Source organism: Brassica napus, chromosome A5 (genome assembly GCF_020379485.1).
Source record: "Brassica napus cultivar Da-Ae chromosome A5, Da-Ae, whole genome shotgun sequence".
Lineage (NCBI taxonomy): Eukaryota > Viridiplantae > Streptophyta > Magnoliopsida > Brassicales > Brassicaceae > Brassica > Brassica napus.
The window spans coordinates 7,376,641-7,396,629 of NC_063438.1; the positions used below are offsets into that span (position 1 = coordinate 7,376,641).

General features: G+C 33.1%; 3 protein-coding genes and 2 long non-coding RNA genes across 6 annotated transcripts; 3 read left to right on the forward strand and 2 right to left on the reverse strand.

Moving 5' to 3' along the window:
* The first annotated feature begins 76 nt into the window (after positions 1 to 76).
* LOC125609399 (protein LIGHT-DEPENDENT SHORT HYPOCOTYLS 3-like) lies at positions 77 to 7,348 on the forward strand. Its single transcript, XM_048780821.1, has 2 exons — positions 77 to 823; positions 2,577 to 7,348. Exons 1-2 carry the CDS (start codon positions 217 to 219, stop codon positions 2,588 to 2,590), a joined length of 621 nt encoding a protein of 206 aa, XP_048636778.1. The 5' UTR covers positions 77 to 216; the 3' UTR covers positions 2,591 to 7,348.
* A 725-nt stretch (positions 7,349 to 8,073) lies between these two features.
* LOC125609401 lies at positions 8,074 to 9,743 on the reverse strand. The gene is made up of 4 exons (XR_007339711.1): positions 9,199 to 9,743; positions 8,956 to 9,103; positions 8,864 to 8,871; positions 8,074 to 8,796 (listed from the first exon to the last, which is right to left on the reverse strand). It is a non-coding gene; the product is annotated as an uncharacterized LOC125609401 (long non-coding RNA).
* A 1,050-nt stretch (positions 9,744 to 10,793) lies between these two features.
* Positions 10,794 to 13,714, reverse strand: LOC106451381 (cysteine--tRNA ligase, chloroplastic/mitochondrial). 2 transcript variants are annotated; one of them, XM_013893307.3, is made up of 9 exons: positions 13,376 to 13,714; positions 13,230 to 13,293; positions 12,563 to 12,724; positions 12,312 to 12,482; positions 11,956 to 12,237; positions 11,752 to 11,877; positions 11,423 to 11,626; positions 11,249 to 11,350; positions 10,794 to 11,175 (listed from the first exon to the last, which is right to left on the reverse strand). In XM_013893307.3, the coding sequence occupies exons 1-9, from the start codon at positions 13,687 to 13,689 to the stop codon at positions 10,942 to 10,944; spliced, it is 1,659 nt and encodes a 552-aa protein (XP_013748761.2). In that variant the 5' UTR covers positions 13,690 to 13,714; the 3' UTR covers positions 10,794 to 10,941. The 2 variants fall into 2 exon arrangements, with proteins under 2 accessions (XP_013748761.2, XP_013748762.2); XM_013893308.3 differs by having other exon boundaries at positions 13,230 to 13,297; positions 13,376 to 13,706.
* An 873-nt stretch (positions 13,715 to 14,587) lies between these two features.
* LOC125575058 (GPN-loop GTPase QQT1) lies at positions 14,588 to 16,884 on the forward strand. The gene is made up of 10 exons (XM_048780823.1): positions 14,588 to 14,779; positions 15,195 to 15,239; positions 15,335 to 15,414; positions 15,486 to 15,560; positions 15,645 to 15,748; positions 15,832 to 15,988; positions 16,091 to 16,178; positions 16,242 to 16,314; positions 16,386 to 16,516; positions 16,631 to 16,884. Exons 1-10 carry the CDS (start codon positions 14,688 to 14,690, stop codon positions 16,680 to 16,682), a joined length of 897 nt encoding a protein of 298 aa, XP_048636780.1. The 5' UTR covers positions 14,588 to 14,687; the 3' UTR covers positions 16,683 to 16,884.
* A 1,365-nt stretch (positions 16,885 to 18,249) lies between these two features.
* On the forward strand, positions 18,250 to 19,779 carry LOC111215601. The gene is made up of 3 exons (XR_002664487.2): positions 18,250 to 18,837; positions 18,905 to 18,984; positions 19,560 to 19,779. It is a non-coding gene; the product is annotated as an uncharacterized LOC111215601 (long non-coding RNA).
* The last annotated feature ends 210 nt before the right edge of the window (positions 19,780 to 19,989 follow it).

The following is a 19,989-nucleotide window of genomic DNA, read 5'->3' on the forward strand; positions in this document are numbered from 1 at the left end:
AAGGTCTGAAAACTAAAGCCCGCTTATCTACTCAACCAATATAATAGTATTTAAGAAAAGAACTAATACACATGATATATATCTTTAAAAAATAACCCTATTCTATATCTCCCAACCGCACAAACAAAACTTTTAGCTTCTCCGCATCGACCAAAGAAAGATCAAGAATCAAGAAAAATCCGTGCAAGCGTACAATATCGACCGATCTGTTCAAAAATGGATATGATTCCACAACTGATGGAAGGCTCTTCAGCTTACTTAGGTACCTCAAATCTCAGCATCAACGCAAACATCTTGTCCTCCTCCGGAACCACCGCAACACAGCCACCGTCTTCCTCCTCTCCATCGGCGAACTCAAGCCGTTATGAGAACCAGAAGAGAAGAGACTGGAACACGTTCGGACAGTACTTAAGGAACCATCGCCCACCGCTTTCGCTTTCCCGATGCAGCGGAGCTCACGTGCTGGAGTTTCTCCGTTACTTGGACCAGTTCGGTAAGACAAAAGTCCACACGACCATTTGTCACTTCTACGGCCATCCTAATCCTCCTGCACCGTGTCCTTGTCCTCTCCGTCAAGCTTGGGGAAGTCTCGACGCTCTCATCGGTCGTCTTCGTGCTGCTTTTGAAGAGAACGGAGGCAAACCCGAGACTAATCCATTTGGAGCACGTGCCGTTAGACTTTACCTAAGGGAAGTTAGAGATACGCAGAGCAAAGCTAGAGGTGTTAGCTACGAGAAGAAGAAGCGAAAGCGTCCTGTTCCTACGTTGTCGGCTTCTTCTTCCTCCGCCGTAGCTAGCCACCAGCAATTTCAAATGTTGCCGGGTACTAGTTCTACTACCCAAATATCAAACCTTGAGAAGTGACTACATCTATTTTTTTTTTTAAATGAGTATATATATGTAATATGAAATGTGAATTGGTCTCTTTCTTATGTGTATGCTGGTTTTAATTTAGGTTCATGTGTTTAGTTTTAGCATCTGGTCGAAGAAGAACTAAGAGTTCTTTTGTTACTAGTGTATGTTGGAGGACTAAGGAAGGTAGGGTTTCAGTTTTTATTTATTTCCTTACATAAAATAAATTTTACAAAAATATATAGTCCCTTAAATGTGTCTTAGTACCTATTTATCATCAATTGAACTGGTCTTCCTCTACACCATCTGTCGGCTTGATCAAGTTCTAAAATAGAGAGGTATTAGAGCATGATTAATGGGGTTTTTTAGCAGAATATAAGAAATTTACCTTAAAAACTCCTATTAATTATGTTCTTAGGACATGATTAACTCCGGTCTTTTATCCGGGGTTCTTAACTCATGATATGATATTTTTTTTTATACTTTTTGGCTAAGAGCAATGTTGTCTTAACAAATATAATAGCCCTGGGTAAAACACAGAATATGGACTCTTTTATAAATATTTTCTATATTTTTTTTTACTGTATTTCTTTTAATTTAAACTCTAAGACCTGAAACTAATGTTTTAAAAACTGGGCCGGACCGGCTGGCTGGACCAGACCGGCCGGTCGGACCGTGATTTGGTCATCTATTCGATTATGGGTTATACTAAAACACGAATTTGAGTTAAATTGGCAAACCCTGTCAAGAACCGGTAAAACTCGCTAAAAACAGTGATCAAAATTAATATTAAAATCTTTTTTTTTCAAATTCAAGTATTTTTTTAAACTGCAAATTTTAAAAATACTTCATAAAAAATCATCTTGTTTTCTAAATATCTATCTAAATAAATTATTTTCATTATTTTATATTATTTTTTAAGAAATTATTCTTGTTTTCATATCATTTTTAGATTCTAATAATTATATAAAATTTTATAAAAATAATTTTATGTTGTACATATAATAGTTAATTAGGCTCCGAATGGTAATATCCATCCCGCACCGCACCCAGTTAACAGTAACAAAAATCTATACATATACTATATATCTATACGTTTTTATAACTGTCAGAACCGGACCGCAGTCAAACCGTTTGTCCCGTACCGCTCAATCCGCTGTTACCATTCGGAGTCCTAATATAAAATTTAATTAAAATTTAAAACTCAGTTGAACTAGTTGGACCGGTCTGACCATTGATCTAGTTACAATACCGAATCGACGTTTGGTCCGGTTTTTAAAACACTACTTGAAACAAATAGAAAAAAATATCTCAAAACGAATGGTGAATGTACATATTTTTTATTGTTTTGTCTTGTAATAAATAAATTAGGTTTACTTAATTATGAGTCTTTTTGATAATTTAACATATTGAAAGGGACCTTTAAAACAACATAAAAAAGACTTAGACCCATGGATCCATGGCAAGTGTCCATGTTACCATAGGTAAGAACCGGAGCCGGCTAAGAAACAACTCTTATATCTCTTATTTAAAAGTCGATTCTTAACTTTTCTTAGTTAAAATCTAAAAAAAACTATGAACCGTCACTTAATCGAACTAATAATCACAGTCAAGAAAATGGGGTTAAACATGGTCTTACGTTTTAGTTTAGATCAGTTTGTGCCTTTGTGGAGTATGCTGGTACTAGAATTGTTTTACTGATTTTTCTTCTTTCGATGCAACAGTGGTCGTTGTCTAAAAGTAACCGTGAACTACAAGTGGTGTTTATTGACTTATAGTGGTTGACAGTGACTGCACTATCTATTGTAAGTTTCATGAAATTTTGTCATTAGTTTCTCAACACCCAAATCTCCCCAAAGATTTACTGTGGAATTCGTACCCAGTCACAAACATTCACATGCATACGTGGCATTCTTGAGTAAATATGTTTTTTTTGTTTTTGTTTCATCTCCAAACTCATTTTTGTTGTTCATGTTTAATTAATCATAGGTTTACTTGTGAATGAAACGTTTTCTTATATCATCTCTAAGTCACCTCCATTTATATTCATATGTTTTCTTCTAAAATAGAGTACTCTATTGTATATTTCTATAACATAATTCTTCTAAGAAATATTATAAAATACTATTTCCATCTCAAAATATAAAGTCGAAAAGTAGTTTTTATATATTTTCTTCTACAATAGAGATATCCTTTTATGAAATCATACATCGGAGAACAATCACCTCTATAATAGAAATTTTTATTTTTTTTTTAAATGTAAAGATACTCTTACTCAATTTCACTGTTTTCATAACAAATATTTATTCAAGAACATTGTACATGTCTATGTTTTGTTTCTGGATAAACCTTAGAATTTGGAGATATGGTGAGTGATAGTTTATATATGTGTATATATATATATATATTTATTTTTTTAAATACCAAGAGGTTTAGAGTCGAAACTCGTAATTCCTTTAAATTTGAAAAGCATAGTATGTAATATTAATTTTGTTTCAGTGGTCATTCGAACTAGAAACTTTTAACATAACGACTAGAAGACTCCTTTCCACCTTTAGTGCATTTATAAATTATAGCAAGACCTATATTTTTAAGGTAACCTATGTGTAAACATACGTACACCAGATATAGGAATGTGAATTACTTGATGCCATTAACTAATTAAGGTTCTAAGTAACATATGATATGAGTCATGTTATGTATGATCTTTACTCACACCGTAAATATTAGAAGTTTTGAGTTTTACAAACCGTACCGCACCGCAATTAACAATAACGAAAATCTTTACATATATTATATATATATATGTTTTTATAATTGTAAAAACTGTAACGCAGTTGAACCGTTTGTCCCGTACCGCTCAATCCACAGTTACCATTTGGAGAATTAATTTTTTTGAATGACCTGATTGTATTGTTTAATATATTAAATTAAATAATCTTATTTTTATGCGATTTATGTTCGGTCTTTACTCACACTGTCACCCACACCGCATATGTTAGATTAGTTTCCTTTTGATGACCTGATTGTATTGCTGCATGAATACTATATTAAAATAGTAAGCACTATTCAAAGTTGATAATTCACGACCATGGAGTCACTATAACTGAGGACTGAAGATCAATCTGTTTAATAGCTATGTAGTCTAATTGTGATTGACGATCAAATTGCTGAATAGCTATGTAGCATAATTTTGCTTACTAATATAGGATTTAAAATAAAATATTTGATAAGATAATTCTGAATAACATGAAGTAATAGTAAGCTATATATATATGCAATTCTAATGACAATACAAACTATGAAATAATACATATTTTCTTTTACTTAATGATTTTGTTAATTCTATGATCGGCATATTGCACTTTTTAAGTTGCCTATGTTTTCAATCAAGACCTACATAGACAATAAAGTCCAAAACTCGTATTTTGAGATTCGTGAACCATTTAGGTCTCGTTGTTATTAGACCACCTCCAATGTATTTTGCTATTTTCACCTCTAAAATAGGAAACTCTATAATAGAGGTAAAATATGCTCCAATGTATTTCTCTAAAATAGCAATCTCTAAAATATAGAGTAAAAAATAGATAAATGTTATTTCTTCCTCTATAAATAGAGAAAAAAAATAGAGATCTCTATTATAGAGGAAGAAATAGAGGTGGGTTGGAGCAATTTCACCTCTAAATACTATTATAGAGGTAAAAATAGCAATGGATTGGAGATGTTCTTAGGGCAGGATTATCGGAGGAGGGGGAGGAGTTTTTAGTGGGTTTTTAAGGGAGGGATGCCACAAAAAGGAAAAAAAACGGGTTGCTAAAAAGCCAGAATAAAGATCGATGTTGGCTGATTTTTTACACTGTTCGTGGACTTTACTAACACGTGACGACCTGGGATTGATTAATTTTTTTTATTCAGACAAAAAAATAAAAAATAATAAAAAATAATAAAAAATCCATTTGAGTTTCAGCGTCTATCATGGTCTTAACTTTTCTTTTGGACAAAGAAGTCTAGTTAGTTGTTAACTTGTTATAGTTAAATAGTTTGTTTGAACAATATATGTATAAAATATATATATTTTATTTCAGTGAAGGTTTTTGCTGTTTTTTGTAATAGGTTTCTGATTTTTCATAAAAGAGATGAACTTATTTAATACTTAAAATAAGAAAATGAAATTAAAAACGAGAAAGACAACATGAAAAAGGTATTGATTGGACATAATTTATTTTTAATCTCACTTGTTACCTGATTTAGTCAATAACTATAGTTTAGATAGCGTCACAACAATGAGGCCGGCAGATGAAATTATTTTCTTGAAACATTTGAAGATCAAAACAACAGATGTTAAAAAAACATTTTATAGTACCTAAAACCATATAATGTAATATCTTTGGTGTTCTAAGATCCTCAATTTCTTTGAATAAATGAAATACTAAAATAAACAAAAACTTGGAACACAAAATAATTTTAAAAATTATTTTGGCAGATTGTGTAATGTTGCATTATTCATAAGAGGTAGCGCCAAAGTTCTGTCTCTCACTTGTCTTGTCTCTGTAAGTTGTTCCTCGCAGGGCACTCAAAGACCCCAACATTCAACTTTTATTGATTCTTGTCCATTTTATGAATTTTCTCAGTTTAAAAAATCTATTTCAAAAGTGAGAAAACAATTCTGTAATTTTTTTTTTTGAATTTAACAATTCTGCAATTCTACATTTCAGTTCCCCTAAAGTCTTAAAATCCACAGTTTTAGGGTTCATAAATCAAGAGCTGAAAATATCTTGACTTATTATGTCTTGTGTCTTTCAGTCATACTTTTCTATGTGAAAATCTCAATATAACTGTTATAAAAGATTCAATGCGAGTTTTAATTTAGTTAGTCCCTTTTTTTAATTTAGTTAGTCCCTCATCAACAATATTAACACGTTATAATAGATTACACACATCATAAGATAGTGATCAACACATATAATTTACTTATGCTCAAAGTTTTTAGAGAATATTCAATAATTACTGTGCCAAATAAAGTTTCATCTTTTTCTTTTCATATTTTAAACTTTTCAGACATTCTGCCTACTTTTTATAATGATGGTTTTAAACCAACGGTCAACATTTCATACAAAACTACACCAAGTATAAATAGTTTTTTTATTTAAAACATTTACGTGATATATGAATAACCTGCTTTTCAACGGTTGACAACTGATCATAATTGTTTTTCTTCTTTTTCAAAAAACACAATCATATTGAGTCAGTGTTCCCTTTAGACTCTACCGACAATAATATTTTTCCAAAATTTGATAAGTCTATACAAGGTTTCTACTTCGAGCTATAACAATGCGTTTGCACAGATCTCTATGCATGTTTTTGCACATATTTCTACTTCGAGCTACATGCGGTTCATACTTGCATTTTTAGTTCACTTTGCCAATTAAAATAAAACTTTGTTCCAGTAACATAGCTCACTTAAACGGCTCTCGAGTGATCGACATGAAAAACCATCACTTATAACAAACACATAAACTTCATTTCATTTCATCTATGAGATTTTTCACCAGCAGTTACCACTCAACTACGAGAATATATTTTGTAGATTTGATCTGGATTAGGAGTGAGCACTACCATGACTTGGTCTTTCGACTTTAGATACAGAATCTTGACCTTTGCATATAAGGTTAGAACAAAAAGAAAGAGCTTTCAAGAATCAACGCACACACGTCAGTTCAAAAAAAAAAAATCAACACACCCATTTAATTATTATCACCACTAGGAGGTTTTCCGGGCTACACCCGGATTTTTTCCTATAGTATTAGTTTAATTTTTATATTTATATTTTTAAAACGAACAAATATGATATACACTGAAACTTGTTATAGAATTATAAACATAAATGTAAATTTAAAACTATTTGAAATCATTTGTTGTGTTTTATTGGAGTTTTATGTAGGATATTAGTAAGATTAATAAAAAGTTAACTAAATTATAACTTAAGATCTATATATATTCTTTATCTTGGTTATTTATTTTTATGTAAAAAATTGTAAAGCTTATAATTAGTACTGTATAAATTTTGATTGGTTTTAAAATTACAAAGTTTTATTTTTGTTACTTGTCTTTAAAAGAAAGCACCACCGACTTGTATACCGGTTCTTTATTTGTTGTCTTCAATTTATCGTTTTAACCAAAATAATTTTGTCAACCTTTTTAACCAAAATTTAAATTTAATATTTATTGTTGCTATTTAATTTCTGTGTTTTTCTTAAGTTTGTTTGTGATAGAAAGAAAATTTTACTTCATGATTTGAAATATTATTAGTTGTAAATTTATAGAAGATTTACTTTCTTACCGTTGTTGATGTAATATTAATTTTACAGTTTCTTATTTTAATTATTTAATTAATCAGATTTTTGGAAATAATTTTGAATATTAATACTATTATTTGATGTTCTAGCTTTTTTTTCTGTTTGCTGGATAGTGTTTGTGTGCTCGGTTATTATGCAAGGCTGAGATACTTGCTCAAACATGGTCTTGAATGACCTCTCGAAAACAGGTATGAGTGAGGACTTCAAACCCAACTTAAAAGTTTTCTGAAATTTTATAAATGGTAGATATATATAAAAATTATCATTGTCTAAGGTCTGGAATTAGGTTTAGGTTATCAAAAATGGTAAACCTAAGAGATAAATATGTATATCACATGTAAAAACACTTGAGGTTAAGCACTTTGCAGTTGCACATGTGAGAAATATAGAGCAAACAATATCCATAAATAAATATGAATAATAACTTTTCATATTTTCAATTTATTTATATATATTAAAATTATTAAAGATTATATAAACTATGTTCTAAGGAAAAATATATGTCATAAGATATTTATTAGTTAACCATCTCATGATTAAACACTGATTTAACGAAGAAATAATTATTAAAACGATACTTCATTTCGAAGTCCACCAAAAGACCAGCTCGCAAAAAATGGAATGCTAGCCCAATTATAAAATGACTGTATCAAGTTTGTAATGGACCAATTTTGATGTCATACCCAAACATTTAAATGATAACACGTTTGTTGAAACTTTGGCTGGGAGAATAGCCAACATGTAATAATAAATTAATCAGCCCATTCATGGCAACCTTTCGCACAATACTTGTTTTCAGACTCTCAGTCAACCTCTCACATAATTTCTTTGTCTCACATAATGACCTGTCTTTTGGGAAAGTAAATCATGAATGTACAATCAGGAGTCAAAATAGAAGTGGAGAGCTTTCGGCTGGAAAGTAAACCGATACAATAAATCCATATAAACGGCTACATAAGAGATGTGTGAAATGAATGGAAGTTAATCTTGAATTCACAGTATCAACTAACCAATGATCTATCATTCATTTCACAACTCGATGAATTTTTCTAGGTAGGTAACATACACTGTTGGGATTCTTGAGTATTTGAGCTTCATCAGTTACCACGGAACCTGAGAAAGGAAGTCTTGATCCACCAATGCTATATCATACGTTGTCAACAACACATCAAACGGTAACAAAGATTTCTGAAACAAAACAAACAAAACAATATAATTATACACAGCTGATAAACCCAAAGTTTCTTGAGAAAGACAAAAAAATTTACTCTCGTCTTAGAGCCCTTGTTGACATAATCATGCATTACCTTACGCAAATCCCTACAAATCCCTACGGCAATCCTTATCACCAACATACCTAAAAACTTCAAGTTCTGGAGTGAACCTTTTACCCAACCATCGGTTATGTTAAAAGAACAAAGCAAAACTGCCAAATCAAGACACAACATTAAACAACACAACATCAGAACTTGTCTTTAAGAAGCAGATCTCATTGACTCAAGAAATGGCCCTCGCAATCCTTGATGAAACTTCAGATAGCTCAAGAAAAAATTGCTTGTAGAGTCTTCCCCAACCGCATTTGCTCCATCTGTAGATTAGACTCAACATAGATACAATCACAAAGAGAGCATTTCAAAAAGAAACGATGGTGGTACCTCATATCCTGCAAGCAGAATAAAAAAAATGGATGAACCGGTTTAAGTTTTTGAGTTTGGTTTGTATCAAAGAAAAAAGGACGAAGAGTTACCGAGAACGACATTGACGCCAATAAGATATTTGTGTATAAGCCAACAGACTACTTCGATTTGGTGAGTCTGTATATGCAATCGAAGTGATGTAGACATCAACCTTTAGATTACATGGAAGAGAGCTTAAAAAATTTCCAGATGCATTTGCTGTGCCAAAGAGAAAGAGAAGCAATTAGAGATCAACAAAAAAAAAAGATTTACAATTTTGCATATAAGAAAGAGCTTAGAAACTGAGATAATACTGCTGCTGCGTCCTAAAGCTGCAAAGGATCCAACAGTGCGAATAAGTCTTGCTGAGATTGAAGCAGCCATATACTTTGAACCAATTAAAGAAACCCCTACTGCTCATCTACTCTCGTCATCTCTTCTTAGGATCACCGGAAACATATTTAGCAATAGAGATGAAGGTTTGGGTTTGCCCGTCTCGTTCGACCGGCTCGCGGAGGAGACAACATCCTTTCCGTTCGGTTTCTTCGTGGTAAAATCGCCGGAAACGGTTGATTTGCTGTTAGAATTCATGGCTTGAGAGAATTTTGTGTGTCACAAATGTGAGGGAAAATATGAATGATATAAAGAATCTGAGAGGGAGACGAAAGGAACCCATTAATGAGATTTCCAGATGATTCATTGCACACTCATGAATATGGTGTTGATTGAACGATCCGCTGAAGAAGGGGAAAGGGCGAAGAGATGTGATGTCAAAGAGATTAATGGCCTGTCTGTTTTAGGGTTACTGAAGATCGAAGAGTTGAGATGTCGACACTATCCAATTTTCCAGACCTGGGTTCATGACCCACATGTTTTTTTTCCTTTTTACGGTTGAAAAAAATTAACAGCCCAAGATCAGCCCAATCTCGTATTGACGTGGAGGAATGAACCAACCCTATTGGTTGATTTTAATTGCCGACGTGGACACCCCAGCTATTGAGGATATCTTCCTTTTAATATAGTATAGATTCTTAACTTTGTCACGAAAACAAAAATCTATGTTTTTTCATATTTGTCAATGTTCTCACACTTTCAAAGAATATATTAGCTTAGTCACTTACTTATTTTTTTTTACAAAACAAAATATCGGAGTCTTGAAAGTTGAATCCATATTATTGTAAATGTACATAAGAGTTTGTGATTACATATTTAGTGATTCTTGTATATGTGTTCAAGAAAGTTTCAATGGCTTAGTGGTATCTGTCCTATATTTATGTAATACTAACCCGGGTTCGATCCTTTCCTTTGCATTGTTTATTCATTTTTTACGAAAAACAAAGTGAGATGACGTGGCAACTTCGGATTCTCTGATTGGACGATTTTTTGTGCCTACGTGGACACTCTGATAGTATAGTATAGATTACATAGTTCCATTATTAACATTTTTATACTGAAACGAATATTTCATTTTTTAAAATATATCGTGCAGACAATCGACATGGAACTGATGGACCCCGAGTTTCCTCTTGATTCTCTTGTTTCATCATTACTCACCTCAAACCTATATTTAGTGAAACCCTCGTGAGACTCCACCACATGCATACTCCAAAGTTCAAATCTCTTTCTTACAAAAGATAAAATAAAATCTTGCTTCTTTTAGTCAAAAACAAGATTTTGAACCTAAAACAAAAAAAAAATGGCAAACAAAACACCATTTCCATTTTCTTTCGCTTTCAAGTACTTCTTTTTTTGTTCAAAAGAAGTACTTCAAGATGTCAATACACAACCAAACTGAGTTAAAAATACTTCTAATTACAAAATTCAAATGTATATGTATAAGCAATATATATTTATTTTAATCAAATAAACAATTAACTTTCTATGATTACTGAGCATATCCATCGCTGAATTCCAACAAAAAAAATTTTTTAGTAAAAGAAGAATCCACTGTTACTCTTTATAATCTAGTCGAAATCAACAAAAATGATACAAAAAAAAATACATAGAACCCGTTAAAACCAAAAGAATAGAGATTATAGTACATAGTTTAAAAGCGCTCAAGTTGTAGTTGAAGGTTCTTGAAGGGCAAGAGGAATGGCTGGTCTCCAAGCTGTTCCCTCAGGACTATCCATCAAAGCAATCCCAACATTTGCCAACTCTTTCCTAATTTCATCAGATCTTTCATATTCTTTATTCTTCCTTGCCTCTGTCCTCTCCTTCACTCTCTGCAACACATCTTCCTCATTCAGTCCAGCTCGCTTTAGTGCCTTCTCTTTTAGCTGCTCAAGAACCTGACAAACAGGAGGGAACAGAACATTTCAATACAGAACATAAAAGGAAGGAGCAAAAAATGGGAAGCTGTACCTCTGAGTAACTTGTGGGCATAAGCCCCAAAATAGTAAGAACTTCTCTGACTGATGCCTCTAGAGCCTTAAGTGACTCTTCTCTTCTTGGTTGTTTTTTCCCCTGAAAATCAAAAATCATCACTGCCTTAAAGCTATAACATTAAGCAGACTCTTGCAGTAAGTTATGTTTTACCTTTCGGGTGTGAATGAGATCGTTGATGGTTTTCAATGGTTCTGACATTGCAGCCAGAGTTACAGGAGTAAGAAGATCATCCGACATTGAGGCAATGAATTCACTGCGGAAAGTGTTGATGCTTGTCAAAGTGTCTGAAGGAACTGAACCATTGTCAAACGTTGAATCTTTCTCGCCTAAAACGCTTTCACAGTCGTGTAACGTCTGTCAATAAACAGATAAGCATCCTCAACGGATTGTACTGAAGAAGAACATATCATCATCACTTCTTATATAGCAACATTAAAGCATCCTAGACTTAAAAGCATGTAACCTTAGCCAGTGATTACCTGATAGATATAAAAAACACGTTCAGAAGCACTCTCGAGGAGGAAGTCAGAGTAATTGATAGGAGACCGATAATGAGTTCCCATTAGAAACAGTCTCAGAGCTAAAGGATGATAAAGATCTATAACCTGCAAGTGTCAAAAGAGTTTTAGACATTAATCACTTGAAGAGAGAAAAGTTCAAAACTTTTAAGTGTTTTTTTTAACCTGTCTGATAGTGAAGAAGTTCCCCAAAGATTTAGACATCTTCTCTGAGTCAACAGTAACAAAACCATTATGTACCCAATAGCTAATGTCACTGCTATCACAAGCAGCACAGCTCTGGGCAATTTCATTTTCATGGTGAGGGAACACAAGATCCATCCCTCCACCATGTATGTCAAAACTATAGCCTAGATAAGCCGCGCTCATCGCGCTGCACTCTATGTGCCAACCAGGCCTTCCTCTTCCCCAAGGACTCTCCCAAGACACCTCCCCTTCTTTTGCAGTCTGCCAAAAAACAATAAAAAAAACATTCTAAAAACTTAAAACAAAGAAAGTCAATGAAGAGCTAAAAGGCGTACCTTCCAGAGAGCAAAATCTGCAGGATGTCTCTTCCTTGTGTCAACCGCCACTCTCTCGCCTGCACGGTTGTCTTCTAACTTTCTCCCAGACAATTTTCCGTACGTTGGGGACTTGTCGACTGAGAAGTATACGTCTCCATCAACTTCGTAGGCATAGCCATTATCAATAATCTGATTAGGAGAATCATCATCACATACGAATGTAAACACAAATGACCAACGAGATAAAGGAGCTAGAGGAAGTAAAAAACCTGGTTGATCAGGTCGATGATCTGAGGTATATGATCAGAGACGCGTGGCTGGACAGAAGGATCTAAACACTGAAGCTGTTCCATATCTCGATTAAACTCCTTGCAGAAACGTCTGCTCAAACTGATTGGATCTTCCCCTAACTCATTGGCTCTGGCAATTATCTACAAAATTTGAACTCTAATGACTCAGTAGCTTTTTACAATAACAACAGCGTCAGAAAGACAAAATGAATAACTTAATGCGGTCTAATAATGGAATCACTGCAGTAACAGACACTGGCCACTTGTTCAGTAACACAAAACTCAAGCTTAAGATGTTCTGAACTTGCTCTAAACTTGTAAGTTTCAAGTTGTAACCAGAGCTTAAGTTGTATAAGACTTATTAAACCAAGAAGAGTTAGCTCTGAAAGACACATTTGCTTATGCAGAAACAACTCCCTAGTCACGTTCAGCATCAAAAAGACAAAATATGGATAGCTGAATCCGGTCTGAGAATAGAATCAGTGTAGTAACAGAGACTGGATACTTGTGTCATTGAACTAATAGTAACACAAAACTCAAAGCTTTAAGAGGTTCTAACAGAAACATTCCTCAAGAAACATGATCTAAACTTGTAACTAGAGCTTTAAGTTGTATTGTAAGAACTTTCTTAATATCATCATCTCACCTTATCATCAACGTCAGTGAAGTTTCGAACATAAGAGACTTGATAACCTAGATGCTTAAGGTACCTGCCTAATTCCCAAAAAAATCAAAAGATCAAAACTTTACATAAACCCATTAAAAAAGTTTGAAGCTTTTTCTTTCTCATACCTGAAGAGAACATCGAAGGTGACGTAGACGCGAGCGTGACCAATGTGGCTGAGATCGTAAGCAGTGACGCCGCAAACGTACATCCCAACTTGGCCTTCGACCTTGGGCTTGAACAGCTCTTTCTTCCTGCTCATCGTGTTGTGCAGCCAAAGGTCCTTTACGCTGGGAGTGGAATCTCCTTTGTATGTTGATGATGATGAGAGAGGGGTGAAAGAGCGACGGGGTTGAGTTAGCTTTCCGGGTCTGAGACGGGAAGGGAGTTGAATTGGAGTAAAGGGTCTACATGATTTGAAGAGATTGAGAAGAGAAGCCATTGGTGGAGGGAGACGATAAGCTCGTCCTGAAGAAGAAAATCGGATAGCAAAAGCGGCGAGACAGAGCCAAAAGAACCTCTGAAACAAAATAACGGTTTGCATAAACCGGTTTCTGATCCGGTTCGGTTTAAGCAAGACTTTGGATGGGCTTTGTATAAAGTACTAGGAGTGGGCAATTTACCCGATATCCGAAGTGCATCCGAACCCGATCCGAAAAACCCGAACCGAAATCCGAACCGAAGTAGTAAAATACCCGAATGGGTATTGAATTAGGATAGATTGGATACTCGAACCCAGATAGATAATATCCGAACCCGAATAGATATCCGAAGATAACCGAACATATGTATAATTAACCTTATATTTCTAGTTTACATCTCTCATTTTATATAAAATAATTATATTAATACTATACATACTTTAAGTTCATATGATATACATACAATTCCGGAAAAAATGATTTGCTACTCACTTAAAAAGTATGTCAAGTTTTTTTATTTCAAAAATTAACAAAAAGTTACATCCAAAATTTTAAAACAATAACTAAATTAATGCATTTTTAGTTTTAAAATGTTATGTCCAAATCTATTAATCATTTAATCTATTAAAAATAAAAAATAAGTTAAGTAAAATTTATATTCTTAAATACAAGAAATTTAAGAAATGAAAAATTTAATTTTTTTTTTCAAAATCTAAATATCCGAACCCGATCCGAAATAACCGAATCCGAACTAAAAATACCCGAACACGATCCGAAGTATAGAAATACCCGAACGGATTCTACATCTCTATACCGAAATACCCAAAAATCCAAAATACCCGATCCGAACCCGAACGGGTACCCGAACGCCCACCCCTAATAAACCCTAAAGACGACTGCTTTGAGTTGCTGTCTCTCACCCTCTTCTCAATCCCTTCTTCTTTTCTAATTCTATCGACCATCTGTGTCTCTGTTGCGCTCAAGTCCGTTCTTTTGTTGTGATCTCTTCCGCTTTGAAATGGTGTTTGGACAAATAGTTATAGGTCCACCTGGATCAGGCAAGACTACTTACTGCAATGGCATGTCTCAGTTCCTCTCCCTTATCGGCAGGTAACTTATTTCTTTACTTGTTTTGGATCAAAGAGAGAAGCTTGCTCTTTTGTAGCTGTTTACTCTGTTTATAGCTTTGTAGAACTTACAAAGTTTGTTGCTTTAGTTTATGAGAGTGTCAAATTGGTAGTTTCTATGTCTCTAGCTCTGTAGAAGAACTCATAAAGCTTCAAACTTTTGTTTATGGGAATTTCAAATAAGGGTAACTGGTTGTTTATCTCTGTCTCTCTAGCTTTGTAGAATTTCAAAAAGTTTCAAACTTTAATTCATGGGAGTGTCAAATAAGAGATATTGGAATTAACCAGCTTTGGAGCTTATAGTCTTAGGTGCAGTTTCATTTGCCTTGTCTTTGTTTTGCCAGAGAGATTCGTGAGGACTTCTCTGAAACTATTCTCTCCTTTTATATGTTTTGCAGGAAGGTTGCTGTTGTTAATCTGGATCCTGCAAACGATGCATTACCGTATCCCTTTTTTTTTAATGCCAAAAACTTGTTATAATGTTAGTAATTAGTGAATAGTCATGGTGTGAGTGTTGTTTCTTGACATTGATGTTTAGGTATGAGTGTGCTGTGAACATAGAAGAACTGATTAAGTTAGAAGTTGTTATGGCCGAATGTTCACTTGGTCCTAACGGAGGTAATCATTATTGCTCCCCTTCTTCTTGATAATGGTCCCCAAATTTAACGAAAACTTTTGCCCCGAAACAGGCTTGCTACACTGTATGGAATACTTGGAGAAGAACATTGACTGGCTAGAAGCTAAACTAAAACCTCTTTCCAAGGGTTAGCCACACTAAACTCAATTACCCTTTCTTCCAGTATATCATCTACTAACAAGAGTTCTTGAAAACATATTTTTTTTGGCAGACCATTACTTTCTCTTTGATTTTCCTGGCCAAGTGGAACTCTTCTTCAATCATGACAGTACCAAGAAGGTTCTCACAAAGCTGACCAAATCCTTGAACCTTAGAGTATGTTTCTTTTTCTCGTTTATTGTTGTGTTACCAAAGAGTCTATACATGTCATTAACTCTTCTTCTTTTTCTTTCTTGCAGCTAACGGCTGTGCAACTAATCGACTCCGTTCTATGTACTGACCCTGGGAACTATGTAAGCGCGCTGCTTCTCTCTTTATCCACAATGCTTCATATGGAACTCCCCCATATCAATGTCTTGTCTAAGATCGATCTTATTGGAAACTACGGGAAGCTAGGTATTAAAACCATTTAAAGATCTCGTCTCTCTCTCTCTCATAACATCCATTTTTAGAGTTATAAACTCATTAACTAACTACCTTCTTTGTGTCTCAATGTAGCTTTCGGTTTAGATTTCTATACCGATGTTCAAGACTTGTCATACTTGCAGAATTATCTTAATCAAGATCCTCGCTCCGTCAAGTACAGGTTGGTATAGAGCTAGTCAATATGCACTATCAATATCTCATGACTTGGATGTTCTTGTTGCAGGAAACTAACGGGTGAGCTGTGTAGTGTGGTTGAAGATTACGGTCTTGTTAGTTTTACAACCTTGGATATTCAGGTCTGCTCTCTCTCCTCTGCAACTCTCTCTTGAAGCATCTTTTCTTGATGCTGAGCGTTTTGGTTTTTCAGGATAAAGAAAGTGTTGGGGAACTGGTGAAGCTCATTGATAAGAGCAATGGATACATATTTGCCGGCATTGATGCAAGTGTCGTTGAATACAGCAAGATCTCAGTTCGTCAAACTGATTGGGAATATAACAGATATCCTTTAGCTTTAAATATTCTTAACCATTGTTTTGTTTCTATCAAGTGCTCTGAGTTTAGTTTGATGTTTTAACAACAAAAAGAGTTGTTTTCTTTAACGATAGTGTTCACAGTTGCTGCCGTGCAAGAGAAGTACATGAAAGACGAGGATACAGAAGACTGAGGGACAGAGATAAACTTGATACTTGATAAGGAAAAGAGGAATCATTTGATGATCTATGAACCAAACTACATATGTAACGGTTTGTATGTACCTCTTTTGGATTTTTGGGTTCGGTTTAAGGCCAAACTACATTAGTTACATAAGTTACTGGTTTGGTTGACGACTAAGTTATAAGAAGCTTACAAGTTGCATTTCTTTGAAATTTGACAATATATTTGATAGCTGGCTAGTTTATAGAAAGAATGTTTAGCGATGATGAGGTTTAAACTTAAATTTCAAACAACATTATTGGTGTGATTATTACGTGTGGATAAATAGTTAAAACTCACGTTTTAGTCATTTCAATTTTGTTATATAAAGTCTCAATCCAATGGTATAAAGGACCAACCGTATGGTGGTGTAAATGTTTATGTTTTCCCAGGGACCGGACCCGGACCATCCCATAGATTTCAAGGTCTATTAGATCACTGGCTCAATCAAAGAAGTCTTTAACAATTTATAAATAATAAGTTATTAGATATTGATCCGCGCTTTCAAAATACAAAATTGTCTCTTTTTGAAATATTTTATTTTAAAACATATTATATTTTATAACATGTATATTTAAAATATATATATAATGTGTTTTTTTGCTATATATATGTAGTTGTTGTTTTATATGTTCAGAATGATAAATATCCTTGATATACTAAAGTGCAAGTCGCTTGGCGAATCAGATACTGCCATGTGGAAAAGTTTTAGAAACAAATTTAAAAAACAATTGGCATGTGGAAAAGTTTTCAAAAATAATAAAACAAAACAATTGAATTTTTCTCTCAGACGCAAAGTTTTATTAAAACTAAAATATCTTTTCTCCTACTTTTCTGCAATGTAAATCTTCAACTACCTATATTTCTATTTTTTTTTATTTTTTAAACTCACGTTAACTTATAATTTTTGAAACTATTTTATTATCTCCTACATAAATTAATCTACTTTCTTCTATATATTGTATCTGTGACACAAGTATCATATCTTCAAAGAATTCTCTAAATTTTGAAATTTTACGATGAAGAATTCAAGGTTAATGTTTCTTTAAATTGTGCCCAGGGCAAAGCTTTACATAAAACAAACAATCATTGCATTCTTGCATCGTGTCTACAGCACATAATAAAAAAAAGTAAGAGTTCCATTGTTTTATGGATCTTAGTTTTCCTGCAACGATAAATATACGTCACGTTTTTATGAAGAACTACTCTCACCCATGTGTATCCATAGGGTCCGATTGGTAATGGCTGTAGCTTTAAATATTTTGCTGTAGAAAAAAATCTGTAGACTTTTTGCTGTGGCTTTAGATTTTATTGCTGTAGAATTTTATTGAAGCACTAAAAAATTGCTTTGGATATTTGGCTCTGCAGAGCACTTGTACAGCTGTAGGATATTTTAAGAGCTGTGGTTTCAAAAAAAAATTTAAAGCTTGATTGCTCTGAATTTGGTGCTGTGGAAATAAATAGGGCTGTGGACAGCACCTACAGCAACTACCAATCACCCCCATAATCAATTATTATTATTACCTTTTCTACGCTTATTAATATGAATTTTGATATCAACTTTTCTACGAGTTTTTGTCAATTATATTTTAAAAATTCTTATATATATTTGCTATAAATTAATTTAATAATAAAAAGAGAAAAACATGGATAAACTACCCACGTTTTTATCACACAAAGTAATTTCCTAATTATTCTCAACTTACCACCATCATCATCATCATACGATCAACCATGAAGTTAGTTTAAATATTACTTTTTCTTGAACAAAGTTAGTTTATATATTATTTTCTTTCTCTTTTTCGCCATCAATTCATCTCTCGTTTTTTACCATCGTTTCATCTCTCTCTTTTCACTATCGTCAATTCTAAAACCTCTGCTGCAAGTTTATGTTTTGTTTTCTATCAATTTTCTTAGAATAATTATTCTCTTCTTCTCTAATAAATAATCCTTTCTCTCTTTGTGCAGAACTCAGGTTGAAGATGTCATTCAATTCATCTAAAAAATAGAAAATCAGAGTGCGGTCTCTCGGATCTGGGACTACTATCCCAAACATAAACTTGAAGTTTTTCTCGGGATGAAAGCTATCCTAATGGATGAAAAAGTACATACACTTTGATGAAAAGGTACACACACTTTAAGTTCAGAAAACTGATACACTTTTATAATTACTCTTTTTTGCATGATTCACAGTGAAGATGTCAATTGAATTTCCTCAGCTTAGTTCTTCAAAAAAACGAATATAAATCAAAGCATTGTCAACAACAGTTGAGGTAATAATAAGTTTTTACAAAAAAAAAAAATAATAACAAAAAAATAATAATAATAAGTTTTTACAGATATGTTTGTAGATTATTACTTTTTTTTTCTTTGACAAACAAAAAAGAGATTGCTTACTTACAAATCTGTTTTTTTTTTTTGGCTCAATAGCTTATTCTTAGAAAGAAAAAATAGACAACGAACATGAGTATTTTGATATTTTCTTTCAGAAAACTTTCAATCTTTTTGAGTTGAATTTTATTCACAGAGAAGTTTTGGTTATTATGTTTATTATAGGGCAAAAGAAAGGCTAGGTCATCTTCTTACCACTGAATAACGTGAAAATGACATAGGTAACTAGATTAATGTCAATTGTTAATAAAACTATTTTAGTTAATCATAATAATTATTATGCAAATTATCACTCTTCTGTCTTATATGTTGACGTCATTTTACATGTTATAGTACTGTTAATCAATTTACATTTTTTTCTTGAAAAAACTATTAATCGATTTACATTTATGCACTTTTCTGTTATATAGTGTTAAGATACATGTGATTTTCTTAAATATATTTTTTTTGTTATTAGATTTGCAGATTTATCTGCAGATGAAGATAGTAGCACTCAAAAGGAAAATAGTTGTTTAAGACGGATAAATATTAGATTAACAAGAGGAAAGTAATAATCTATCAAATAAAATGTGTTAATTGTATAACTAATCAGATTTTAAAGCTATTTGGATTAGTTTTTTAGTTTCTTTAGTTACGTGTATTTTTTTGTTATTAAAGTCAATTATTTTGTTTGTCAATATATAATTCCAAAATAACACTTAACTAAAATTGATTTAGTGCATGTAACACATTAGCCTTGACTGCATATGTAAATGTAATTGTTTCCTCTTCTAATAAAAAGCATTTATTTTATTTTGTAACATATATAGAAAGGAATTAGTCATGAAAATTTCTTTTTATTAGAAGAGCAAACAAGAAAAAAAGACATGAAAATTTAAACTGCATTT

What these genes read in the sequence shown, in the direction of transcription:
- LOC125609399 (XM_048780821.1), top strand. Translation starts at nt 217, where the DNA reads ATGGATATGATTCCACAACTGATGGAAGGCTCTTCAGCTTACTTAGGT.
- LOC125575058 (XM_048780823.1), top strand. Translation starts at nt 14,688, where the DNA reads ATGGTGTTTGGACAAATAGTTATAGGTCCACCTGGATCAGGCAAGACT. An exon ending in CCTGCAAACGATGCATTACC is followed by an intron (nt 15,240 to 15,334) that starts GTATCCCTTTTT and finishes ATTGATGTTTAG; the next exon opens with GTATGAGTGTGCTGTGAACA. An exon ending in ACTGATTGGGAATATAACAG is followed by an intron (nt 16,517 to 16,630) that starts ATATCCTTTAGC and finishes GATAGTGTTCAC; the next exon opens with AGTTGCTGCCGTGCAAGAGA.
- LOC106451381 (XM_013893307.3), bottom strand. Translation starts at nt 13,689, where the DNA reads ATGGCTTCTCTTCTCAATCTCTTCAAATCATGTAGACCCTTTACTCCA. An exon ending in TCATCGACCTGATCAACCAG is followed by an intron (nt 12,483 to 12,562) that starts GTTTTTTACTTC and finishes TCTCCTAATCAG; the next exon opens with ATTATTGATAATGGCTATGC. An exon ending in GTGTTTTTTATATCTATCAG is followed by an intron (nt 11,627 to 11,751) that starts GTAATCACTGGC and finishes GTTTATTGACAG; the next exon opens with ACGTTACACGACTGTGAAAG.